This window comes from Heliangelus exortis, chromosome 12 (assembly GCF_036169615.1).
Source record: "Heliangelus exortis chromosome 12, bHelExo1.hap1, whole genome shotgun sequence".
Taxonomy (NCBI): Eukaryota; Metazoa; Chordata; class Aves; order Apodiformes; family Trochilidae; genus Heliangelus; species Heliangelus exortis.
The window spans coordinates 4314471-4326134 of record NC_092433.1 but is presented as its reverse complement, the minus strand read 5'-3'; the positions used below and the strand labels follow the sequence as shown (position 1 = coordinate 4326134).

Here is an 11664-nt window from a genome sequence, read left to right as displayed (position 1 = left end):
AGGTGCCAAAGCAAGGGCTGGAGGGTGGAACACAAGACTTTAATGGTGCAGGATGTGCCCGGCAAGCCTCATGCTCCTCACTCCCGGTGCGTCTTTGCTGGTTCTGCCGCTGAGCCCTCCCTGGAAGAGAAGGGGCAGCATGAGTGCGACAGGGGCAGCACCCTCACGTGGCATCCCAGCACAGGGCTACACTTACAGGGGCATACTGGTTTGGGGGTGCACTGGGGTGAACTGGCTGTGGGGCATGGGTGGGAGGAAGTTCACTGGGAGGTACTGGTTTGGGGATGTAACCAAGAGGATGCTTGCTGGGGCACGTTGGGCTGGGGGGGCACTCACTGGGGTGCACCGGTTTGGGGGTGCAGCTGGGGAACACTCACTGGGTTGGAGTGGGCTGGGGGTGCAGCCAGGACGACCGCTGGGACAGACTGGGCTGGGAGGGAGCACTCATGGAGGTGCTCTGGGCCGGGGTCACAGCGGGGAGGGCGTGGGCCGGGCCGGTGTCGCTCAGGCCCGCGGGAGCCTGGGACGAGGATTGCGGTTCGGGCCCGGTGGCGGCGGGGACTCACCGGGGCGGGCAGTGCCGCTCGGCGGTGCCGTTCCGTCCGGCCGGGCCGGCGGGGGAGAGTGAGTGCGCGCGGGGCCGGGCAGGCGTAGGACCGGGGCCGGAGGCGGTGCCGGGGGTCCGGCGGGCGGAGGGCCCCGTCCGGTAGCAGAGCGCGGCCACCGCCCCGCCGTAAGCGCGCCAGGCCAGGCGGACACCCAGCAGGCTGAGGCCCAGCCACAGCAGCAGCAGCTGACACAGCGCGGCCCGCACGTCCTGCGCCGCCCACTCGGCCGCCAGCTCCCGGCCCAGCGCGCTCAGCGCCCGCCACGGCGCCTGCCAGGGCCCCGCCGCCATGCTGCGGGCCGCGCCGGGGCTGCCGAGGCGCAGCCTTCCGGGGGGCGCGGCCTGCTGCGGGGCGGGGCGGTCATCCCGGGGGCGGAGGGCTCAGGGGGCGGGGGATAGAGGGGCGGGGGATAGAGGGGCGGTGGAGCCGGAATGGCGGGCAGGGAGGAGGAAGCGCTGTATTCGCGGCAAATGTGTGTGCGGGGATGGGAGCGGGGACAGGACAGGAGGGTTCGTTCCCTGGTTCCTGCTGACGGCTCCCGCCCCGCAGGTACGTGCTGGGCGATGGGTCGCGGCGTCTGGCCGGGGCGGAGGTGCTGGTGTCGGGACTGCGCGGGACGGGAGCGCAGGTGGCGGCGGCGCTGGTGCTGGCGGGGACCGGACGCGTTGTCCTGCACGATAGCGGCACCGCCTGCACCGCCGACCGCGCACAGCAGGTACCGGGACGGGCGGGAGAGCGGCTACGGGCGGGGGGCCCGGAACCGGTACAAGTACGGGTGGGGGTCTCAGAGAGAGTTATGGGCAAGGATCCTGGTGGTGGGCTTGGCTATGGGTGGGCGTTTCGGCATGGATGGGAGTCTTGGTAATGGGACAGGCAGGGCTAGGGTAATGTGTACAGGTACAGATGGGGGTTCTGGTAATGGGTGCAAATAGGGGTGGTGTCCCCATAATGGGTATAGGTATGGGCAAGGGGCCTAATAATGGATGCAGGTGCAGGTAATGGGGACAGGTAGAGGTTGGTGTCTCAGTGATGACTGTGGGTATCAGTGGGAATCCACATAATGGGTCCAGATATGAGTGGGGGTCCCAGTAGCAGGCACAGGTGTGGGTGGCTGTCCCATTAATGTGTATGGGTGCAGCTGGAGGATCCCTGTAGTAGGTACTGTCATGAGGTGGAGGCTCCCAGTAACAGGTGCAGGTCAGGGTTTTTGGAAAGTAGTGTAGAATGGGAGGTCCCTGCCATGGGTATGGCCCAAGCTGCCCCTCATCATTACAGGCAGGGCCCCAGGGTGTCCTGTGTCATGGTGTGGTCCTCAGTAGAGGGTCCCCCCTCAGTGAAGGCAGGGCCCCGTGGCAGCACCCCAAACCTATGGCATGCCCCACCATGTGCCCACCCTGCAGTTCCTCCTGGGGGAGAGCAACATAGGTCAGAACCGTGCTGAGGCATCCCAGCGGGTCCTGGCTGAACTGAACCCCCATGTGACAGTGTCAGCACACACTGGGAAGCTGTCAGAGGACTTCCTCACCTCCTTCCAGGTGAGCCTGCACCCTGGCACCCTGGGACACCCCAGGGTCCCCTGAGATGGCAACAGCTGCTGATGGCCCTGATGCAGGTTGTAGTCCTGACTGAGTCTCCACTGGAGGAGCAGCTCCGCATCGGGGACTTCTGCCATGCCCAGGGCATCTGCTTTATCGTGGCTGATGCCAAAGGGCTGGCTGGGTAAGGGATCTCTGCCACAGGGTCCTGCTGGTGTCTTCAGGTTGTGCTGTCCTCAGAGCCCCCAGCCCTGCTTGTCCCCATCTTACTGGCAGGGCTGCTCGGCCTGGGCAGCTTGGTGAGGTAGCTCCTCTAGCAAAACCCCATCCGTCCTCTCCAGGCAGCTGTTCTGTGACTTTGGGAAGCACTTCATCACCAACAGCCCAGCAGAAGGGAACCCAGCATGTGTTGCTGTGCAGCACATCTCCCAGGTAGGAGGGTGGTCTCAGCAGACCCACTACTGCATCCTCCTGTGCCTTTGTAACACCTGGGAACAGTGCCTCGGCTTCACATCTCTCCCCTCCTCAGGGCAACCCAGGCGTGGTGACCTACAAGGGGGCAGAGAACAGCCCCCATGACCTCTTCTGTGATGGTAACCTGGTGACGTTTTCCGGTGTGGAGGGAATGACAGAGCTGAACGACCGGGACCCCATCCCTGTGCGCGTGCTGGGTGAGCCACCTGGGGGGCCCCTGATGCCCCAGCCCAGGGGACCTTTCTGAGTATTTGGCTGTGACCTTGACACCAGTCCCCATCTCATTCCCAGATGGCTTCAGGCTGGAGATTGGTGACACCAGCTCCTTCTCACCCTACAGCCGTGGGGGGCTGGTTTCACAGGTTTGTCTGCCCCAGGCACACTCCTATGTAAGTCCCCCCTCTGCCCTGCGGTGTCATCCAGGCTCAGGCACTGCCGTGCCACTCCATGCCCACCATGGCTCCAGGGAAGCACTCACCCAAGCCCTGGCACTGTGCCGGCAGGAGCCCCTGCGCCAGGCACTGGTGAAGCCCAAGATCCAGGTGGCGGCTCTCCGGGAGCTTCCGCGCAGCCTCAGCCTGCACACTGCCTTCCAGGCCCTGCATGCATTCCGCAGGGAGCGGGGCCGCCTGCCCCGGCCCAGGGCACCAGTGAGTCCCCATCCTGCCCCAGCCTGGCCCCTCCAGACCCCACTAGCCAGCCCAGGGCTGTCCTCACTCCTCTGCCTGCAGGCGGATGCTGAACGGGTGCTGGAGCTGGCACGGAGCCTGTGGATGCAGCAGGGTTCCCTGGACGAAGACCTCGTGCAAGCCTTTGCCAGTGTGAGTGCAGGGGACCTGTGCCCCGTAGCCTCCATCATCGGAGCCCTGGCAGCCCAGGAGGTGCTGAAGGTGAGTAGAGTGGCCCGGGAGTCCCACTGGTCGTGTCCTTATGGCTATCCGGTGGCGTTCAGTGACCAGAAGAGGGCACCTGCTGCTCATTCACCCCAGGCCATCACTGGGAAGTTCCTGCCCCTGGACCAGTGGTTGTACTTAGACGCCTTGGAGTGCCTGGCGCTGGAGGGGGCCGCGACGCTGACGGAGGAGGACTGTGCCCCGGTGAGAGTGGGTGCCAAGCACTTCCAGGGTGCCTGAGGTGCTGCGGCTGCCTGTGCTCATGTGGCTTCTCTATCCTGGCAGAGAGGCTCTCGCTACGATGGCCAGATCGCCATCTTTGGGGCTGCCTTCCAGGAGCGGCTGGCCCAGCAGAAGTACCTGGTGGTGAGCTGGGGTGGGCCCCACAGCACCGGGAGAGGCTGTGGCATAGCTGGGGAGCTACAGTGACTCTGCACCAGCAGGTGGGAGCTGGAGCCATTGGCTGTGAGCTGCTCAAAAACTTTGCCATGATGGGGCTGGCAGCAGGACCAGATGGGGACCTCATCGTGACTGACATGGACACTGTCGCTCTCTCCAACCTCCATCGGCAATTCCTCTACCGCTCAGTGGATATATCGGTGAGGCAGGGACCAAGTTCTCCTCAGAGGTCTACGTGGCTGTCCTGGGGACTCCTCACAGCCATGGAGTGGGGGAGAGCTGCCAACCCCTTCTCTGCCCTACCAGCAGCCAAAGTCGGTGGTGGCCGCGGCAGCTGTGAAGCACATGAACCCTGAGATCATGGTGACAGCTCACCAGAACCAGGTGGGACCTGCCACTGAGATGCTCTATGGGGATGAATTTTTCCAGCACCTGGATGGTGTTGCCAGTGCTGTGGACACGCTGGAGGCCCGTGAGTGCTGGCAGGGGCTAAGAGCCAAGCCAGTGGCCATGCTCCCCAGATGCCCAGCACTCCTGTCTCCTCACAGGCACCTACTTGGAGAGACGCTGCTTCCGCTGCCGCACGCCACTGCTGGACTCTGGCACGGAGGGGCCTCGGGGAAATGTGTTGGTCATGGTGCCCTTCTTGACTAAGCCACATGGGCCAGCCGGTGCCTCAGAGGACAGCAGCTTCCCCTCCTGCACCGTGCGCAACTTCCCCCACACCATTCAGCACACGCTGCAGGTAGGCTGAGCTGCCCCAGCAACACATGAGGAAGCCCTGGCACCTTTGTCATCCTTTCCCATTTCCCCCTCCGGCCATGGCCATGGCCATGGGCAGGATATGGCCCCAGCTGCTTCCTGCTGGCAGTCTGAGTCCTGCCACTGGTCTCAGTAAAACTCCCTCCCCTGGGCTTGAGCTAGGGGCCCTGGGGGGAACAACAGGAGGGGGGTGTCCCAGTCCTCAGCCCCTGTTTCCCCTCCACAGTGGGCCCTTGATGAGTTTGAGGGGCTCTTCCAGCTGCCTGTGGAGTATGTCAACGCGTTCATGGGGTGAGTGATCTTGGGGGAGCAGGGTCAGGAGAGTGGCTGCTGCCAGGGTTGGGGAGAGGAGGACAGACTGCCACATCCCACCCAGGGCATCACATGGGATTGCTCCCAGGCCAGCAGCAGCACCTGATTTTGCAGAGACCCTGCCTTCTTGGAGCAGCTGCCAGCAAAGAATGCCCTGCAGATCCTGGAGCAAGTGCGGGACAGGCTGCGGGAGCGGCCACGGGACTGGTGGGACTGTGTGCGCTGGGCTCGCCGGCACTGGCAGAGTCGCTACCACGATGGCATTGCCCAGCTGCTGCACTTCTACCCCCCTGAGCATGTGAGCCTGTGGGGCTGGCACCCCCCGCACAACCTCCCCTCCATCTGCAGCCTCATCACAGCTGGGGGGTGGCATCCCCATGACTGACTCTGCTCTCCTGCACCAGGAAGCCAGTCCAGGTGTCCCCTTCTGGTCTGGGGACAAGACCTGTCCCCATCCACTGACGTTTGACCCTGACAATGTGAGTGCAGGGGAGAGCTGCTGGGTCCCCTACCTGTCCCCTGTCCTGCCCCTTGCTGCTGGCCCCTGTGTCCCCCCAGCCTGTTGGCTGCCAGGGCATTGGCTGAACCCTGTCAGGTCCTAGGCTGGGTCTGCTCCTCGGTCAGTAAGGGCACTTCCAGGAATAGCCCATGTATGCTCTTCTGCAGGAGAAAGAGAAGCACCTCCATCTCCACCTTGGGGCAAGGCAGGTGGCTTTGAGCCATGTAGGCTCATGGATTGCTGGGGCAAGGCACCTCATGGTCCCTTCTCTGTCCTCCAGGACACCCACATGGATTATGTGCTGGCTGCTGCTCGCCTCTTTGCCCAAGTGTACAAGGTGTCACCCTGCAGCGACCGGGTGGCTGCCCAGACCCTCCTCCGCAGCATGGTCCTGCCACCCTTCACACCCCAGGAGGGACTCCAAATCACCACTGAAGAAGAGCAGGAGGAGGTGCAAGCACCTGCTGGTGAGGCTCCCTGTGGCCCTGCATCGCCTGGGATGTGTCCCCAAGTCCAGCTAGGTGGCAGTGGAGCTGCAGTGCTGCTTGTTCCTGCCCCAGCACCCTGAAAGACCTGAACCAAGATGGAGGGCACTATGCCATGCCCCCTGCAGTGCCATAGTGCAGGGGTACCACCCCTCGGGTCTGTGTGTCCCCAGACCACATGCGGCGGGTGGAGCTCACCCAGGACCTGATGCAGCAGAGACAGGAGCTGTTAGCTGATAAAGAGGTGCAAATGCTTCTGATGGAGCCCATCCGCTTTGAGAAGGTACTTGGGGCTGGGCAGGGTCCAGCTCATCCCAGGGGGCTGCTGGGTGCTAGTCCCTGCAGGACACCAGTGTCCTCATGAGGCACTAATGTTTTCACACTCTTCCCTGCAGGATGACGACATCCATGTGGACTTCATCACAGCAGCCTCCAACCTGCGTGCAGAGAACTATGGCATCCCCCCTGCCGACTGGCTGACGGTGAGGGGGGCAGCCCCTTGGAGTCAGGGGTCTCTGTCATGCTTGGGGCAACCAGTGATGTTCCTCCTGTCTTCAGAGCAAGCGGATCGCCGGGCGGATTGTGCCTGCCATCATCACCACCACGGCAGCCGTGGCTGGGCTGGCTTGCCTGGAGGTCTACAAACTGGTATGGGGATGCCGAGACCTCGGCTGCTACCGCAACAGCAATCTCTTCCCATCCTGCTACCTCCTGCTCCGCTTCCAGCCCCCACCGCCCCACACCTACCAGGTAAGAGCCTCTCCCATGGCAGGGCAGGTGGGGAGATGCTCAGGGGTCTTAGGGCGCCCCAGCGCCTGGTGGCTGCCACAGTGAAGTGATGCCAAGGGGACCCAGGAGCAAGAAGGTGGCCCTGCAGAGGCACAACCCTGGTCATGGGGCTCTGGAAATGGATCCGAGTGCTAGGTGTGCCACCAGGCAGGGAGGAATCAGTGGCCAACACCCTGGCACCCAGCTGCCACTGCCATCTCGCCTGCCCTGGTTTCAGGATGCTCTGGGGTGCCTGTGGGACTGAGGGCGGCCCCGCTGCCCCACACTGGGCCCCACTGCAAACCCCGCAGCCATTGGGCAGGGGGCCACAGCAGCCGCTCACATCTGGCTTATAGAAACCAGCTGCAGCAGCCGGAGAGCAGCTGGCACCGGGCCGGGAAGGGCCGCCCGGGGGAGCGGGGCCGGGCGTCCCGGCGGCGGGAGGCTGGAGAGGGAGAGCGGGGGTGGGGGCAGGCCCAGATTGGGACCGTCTGGGCGATAGAGGCCCCTTTGTCTGGGGGTTTATGGCGTGCGAGGCAGAGGCAGCCCTTCCGGCGTGGCAGGAAGCGCCGATTGGAACCAGATTGGCCTGGGGGGCCCAGGGCCGGGGGCAGGAAGAGGGGGAGGGAGGGAAGGAGGGAGGCTCTTCCACAGCCTTGCGCCAGCTCCAGCACTGCTTCGAGCTGCCCAGCCGCCCTACAACCTCCTCGCAGGTTGCCCACCCCCATGCTGTCTCAGCCATGGTGCCCCGTGTTGGTGCCATCCTTGGGTGGAGGGCGCTGCTGGGGCCGGCCATGCCCTCCAGCCCTGGCAGCCCCCACCTCCATGTCTTGTAGCAGGGACACCCAACATGGTATCTTGTGCCCAGTGTTTGGCTGTGGAGGGAGAATATGTCCCACAGGCCTGCTCGGTGTGACTGGCTGTCCCTTGGGGAGCCTGACTTGGGTGGCAGCCGCAGCCAGGGGGACAGGTAGTGGCATCCCTTCTGCACTGGGCAGTTGCTTTGGTGAGGATGGGGTTAAGCCCTTTTCATCCCGGTGGGAGCTAAGGCAGCAGAAGACAGGAGGTGAGAAGGCAGCAGAAGACAGGAGGTGAGAAGGCAGCAGAAGGCAGGAGGAGTAGCAGCCAGGTGCCAACAGCCCTTTCCCGTGAAGACCTGGGCCAGCACCAGGCAGGACTGGCACTGCCTGTGGGGAGGGCAGATGGCAGGGTGGCTGTGCCAGACGGTGCGGGGCTGCATCCTGCCCTCAGCCCTGAGCTTGGCTCCTCATTGGCCCCCTCAGGCCAGAGCAGGGGTCAGGGGGCTGCAGGCGCAAGAAGAGGCGATTGTGTGGGGCTGGGCAGTGATTCAATGGCCCTTTGTGCACTCGTCCTGGCCCCAGGCTGGGGGCAGCACCAGCCCCACAACAACCCTGGCCCCTGCTGTGCCAGGGGAAGGGATGTGTCCCCCTTGGTGTCCCTGGACCCCAGCAGTGCCAGGGGCATAGATGGCTGTGCCCCCCCATTGCAGCTGACTCACTGCAGTCCCCCTGCCCCCAGATTGGTCCCTTTGCTTACCCAGCTGCACCCCATCCCTCATGTCCTACCAGTCCCTGCCCCGTAGGGCTGGGCACCCATGCTGGGGGGGTGGCAGTGCCATCAGCTACCCTGCTCTCTTCTGTGCAGTACTGCGGACGTGAGTGGAGCTGCTGGGACCAATTGGAGATGCAGGCAGTTCGCGCAGATGGGCAGGAGATCACGGTGCAGGAGGTGCTGGACTGGCTTCAGGTGAGCCCAACACAGGCAGCACCCAGCCAGATCACCCTGGGGGGGTCAAATTCTGACACTCCCCCCCCTTGCAGAGGACATATGGCTGGACTGTGACTGTGCTCTTGTGTGGTTACACCATGCTCTACAACAGTGAAGACGATGAGGAGACACAGGCCCGGCTGCTGTCACAGAAGTAGGTCCCTGGCTTCAGGATCCAATCCTGCACCAGGGAGGGGGGGGCTGCCAGACCCCTTTTCCCTCCATCCTGAGCTGCTTCAGCTGCAGCACAGCTCCCAGCTGGCTGCTGGATAAACATCCTGCCAGCAGCACTTCCCGTCTTGGGACCCCTGCCCGGCCCCTCGCTGCTGGCCCCTGCAGTCCCCCAGACCCTTCAGGCGCCCCAGAGGAGCATTATGGCCCCGCGGGGCACTTGGCCAGGTTAGGGGGGGACAAGTCAGGCTTCCCAAAACCCCATTCCCTGCTACAGGTTATCAGAGACCCTGGGAGGTACAGGAGAGCCGCTGCGGCAGGCGCTGGAGCTGAGCTACGTGTGTGAGGAAGAAGATGCTGAAGCTGAAGAGACTGGTCCCCCTCTCATCTGCTACTTACCCTGAGTGGGGGGGCTGGCCTCCCCTATCCCCCCGTAAAAGCTGCAGATGAGCTCTACTACATGGGCCCTCATCACAGAACCCTTCTGCCTGCTCCTGCCTGCAGCTAGGGTGCAGGCAGCCTCCCCCCTTCCTGATAAACATTGCTGTGCCCAAACCGTACAAAACGGGGGTTTATTTACAGCGGAGGAGGGTGCGGGCAGGGCTAAATGTAGCCGATAACATCGTTGCAGATGATGGGCTGGCGGCTGCGGCTGTTCATGAGAGCAGTGAAGCGGTGGAAGTCCGTAGCCAGCTGGGCGATGTTGCTATGGGACTGGTGGAAGCAGGCGCCCTTGGGCTGCCCCCCCAGCCCTAGTGGGCAGGAAAAACGCTTGGTGGCTTCGCGACCCCCCGGTCGCGCACCCTCGCCACCCCGGGGTCGGGCCATGTTGGCCAGTTTACGGCGTACGTTGCCCGAGAGGCTGAGGAGGAAGGCGGGGGGCTTGGCCAGCCGGCGGGACGGCTCGGCGGGATTTCGGCGCCGGGGTTCCGTGCCCACCTCGGGCAGGTCCATCCAATTCTCCACCAGGTCGGCGAAGCAGTTGTCACCCAAGACCAGGGGCTGCCGGTTCCGGCTCTGGGACAGCAACGCCACGGTCCAGTCCTGCGTGTCGGCTGGCTCCAGCACCCGCCACTGCTCCAGGCAGGCGTCCGAGGTGGATTTGGGACGTATGCGGCGGGCGGGAGCGGGCGGCGGAGCGGCGGGGCCGGCGGAAAGCCGGTGTGCCCTCTGGCAGGGCGGTGGGTGCCGGCGCCGCACGGGCACTTCTTCCTCTCGCCATGTGCCCCCCGACGCCTCCGAGTACCCTGAGTCGAACTCCAGGCTGCGCTCACTGGCTGGGGGCGAGCGGGCTGCCAAGCCCCCCACTTCCTCCTCCTCGCCCCCCGGTTCCAGGCTGCAGGCCGAGTCCGCCGCCGACCCGGGGCGCGGGAGACGAGGGGCCGGCCCCGGAGCACCGCCGGGGTGCTGCGGTGCCTGCCGTGTGCCGGGCATGTGCTCCCGCGACGTCGCCCCCGCCTCCCACCGGGAGTGCTGCGGGCAAAGGGCAGGTCAGAGCGGGTGTTCCCGCTTCCCCCAGCTCGCACCGCGCCCCCCATCCCACCACCCTCTGGCACCTCATGCCCCCCAAGCCCCGGCTGGGGGGGGCTCCGCTTTCAGGGCCGGGCGTGCAGCGGGGAGCGGGCCGCAGGTCCCGGCTTGCCTGCAGCCCCAGGCCCCGCTTTCCCGCGGCTCCGGCGCGAAGCCGGCCGGCGTGCAGCGGCATGTCGGGTGAGCAAGCAGGCACCCAGCCCCGGCCGTGCCTGCGGGAAATGACACAAGACCACGGCACGTAGGATCTGGGCGCCCCGATGCCCCCCCAGACCTCCCACCCCCCCACACCCTCTTGGGATGGCAGACGGGACGCCCCGACGGCGGGACCCCGCAGGGTGGCACGGCGCCAGCTGCAGCCCCAAGGCACCCAGGGGTGCTGGGGTGGGGCGCTCCCCCTACGCGCTGGCAGGGCCACCCAACCCACCCACTCTGTGCCCTCCAGCCGGGGCCATCCTGGGTGACGTCAGGGCGCAGCCAGGCCTGTGCTCTGGGCCGGGGCCCCTCAAAAGCGCTGGGACGGAGAGTGGGGGGCTGGGGCTGAGGGGAGCGGGAAGGGGCGGCTGGTTCCCGCAGCCGGGCCGCTCCTCGCTCTTGAATTCCTATTGTCTGACCCTAAAAGCAGGGTGTTCCGTCCTCTTTCCTTTCCGCGCCGAGCTGCGGGAAGCAGAGCGAGTAAGGGGGATCGCTCCCCGTCCTCGTACACCAGCCCCTCCGGCTGTCCCCTATGGAGCTGCTAGCCCGGCAGCACCTTGTCCCCGTTCCTATCACGGTCCCCGTCCTCTCCCCGCCGGCTGGGACCCCTTCAGCCAGCTCGCTGGCGACGTGCCACTGCCCCGAGCTGTCCCGTCCCGCCGCTGGCCGGGGAGCTCGGCGCAGCTGGCTACGGCGAGCGGGGCAGGCGTGCGGCAGGCCCGGGGAAGCCGGCTGGGCCACCCTATCTGTCACCGCCGGACCCCCCGGAGCAGCCCAGGCGGGCGACGCCACATCGAGGGTGGCGATGCCGATGGCACACTGATGGCAAGGCACCCGCGTCCCATAGCCACCCATGTCCCCAGCGGCACCCGTGTCCCCACCGCCACCCGTGTCCCCCGCGCTGCCTTAGCCCTGCGCGTGATGTCACCGTGGTGATGTCACTGGCACCGCTTTGACATCACGACAATGCCAGGACGGCGCGGGCAGGGTGACCCCATCCCCTCACGGTGTCCGCGGAGACACTCACCCAGTCTGCGCCGAGCTGTCCCGGGCAGGCGTTCGGGCGGGGGCCGTGCATACCCGGCCCAGCTGCCGGCCCCGCTGCCGGTCCCGCCGGTGCCGGTGGCGGAGCAGCAGCGCAACGCCCGGCTGTGCCCGCCGCCTCCCGTTGCTGCCCGGGCGGCCCCGCCCTGCCCCGCCGTGGCCAATGGGGCCGCCGTAACGTGAGCCCGGCCCTCACCGGCA

At 65.6% G+C, this 11664-nt stretch overlaps 3 protein-coding genes across 9 annotated transcripts; 1 reads left to right on the top strand and 2 right to left on the bottom strand.

Annotated features, from left to right (window-relative positions):
• Nucleotides 1-18: 18 nt before the first annotated feature.
• On the bottom strand, nt 19-947 carry TCTA (T cell leukemia translocation altered). Its single transcript, XM_071755557.1, has 2 exons — nt 567-947; nt 19-120 (listed from the first exon to the last, which is right to left on the bottom strand). Exons 1-2 carry the CDS (start codon nt 896-898, stop codon nt 78-80), a joined length of 375 nt encoding a protein of 124 aa, XP_071611658.1. The 5' UTR covers nt 899-947; the 3' UTR covers nt 19-77.
• Nucleotides 948-991: 44 nt separating this feature from the next.
• UBA7 (ubiquitin like modifier activating enzyme 7) lies at nt 992-9259 on the top strand. 7 transcript variants are annotated; one of them, XM_071755544.1, is made up of 24 exons: nt 992-1080; nt 1158-1323; nt 2009-2143; nt 2221-2327; nt 2485-2575; nt 2673-2814; nt 2909-3006; nt 3121-3267; nt 3349-3507; nt 3607-3714; nt 3796-3876; nt 3954-4109; nt 4216-4381; nt 4458-4654; nt 4898-4962; nt 5098-5281; nt 5388-5462; nt 5763-5949; nt 6141-6250; nt 6363-6449; nt 6526-6717; nt 8401-8502; nt 8577-8677; nt 8972-9259. In XM_071755544.1, the coding sequence occupies exons 1-24, from the start codon at nt 1040-1042 to the stop codon at nt 9096-9098; spliced, it is 3024 nt and encodes a 1007-aa protein (XP_071611645.1). In that variant the 5' UTR covers nt 992-1039; the 3' UTR covers nt 9099-9259. The 7 variants fall into 7 exon arrangements, 6 of the variants coding, with proteins under 6 accessions (XP_071611645.1, XP_071611647.1, XP_071611648.1 ...); XR_011728192.1 differs by lacking the exon at nt 5388-5462 and having other exon boundaries at nt 1029-1080; nt 5048-5281; nt 6043-6250; XM_071755546.1 differs by lacking the exon at nt 2009-2143 and having other exon boundaries at nt 1029-1080.
• On the bottom strand, nt 9248-11623 carry INKA1 (inka box actin regulator 1). Its single transcript, XM_071755556.1, has 2 exons — nt 11447-11623; nt 9248-10167 (listed from the first exon to the last, which is right to left on the bottom strand). Exons 1-2 carry the CDS (start codon nt 11495-11497, stop codon nt 9298-9300), a joined length of 921 nt encoding a protein of 306 aa, XP_071611657.1. The 5' UTR covers nt 11498-11623; the 3' UTR covers nt 9248-9297.
• Between the last annotated feature and the right edge of the window lie 41 nt (nt 11624-11664).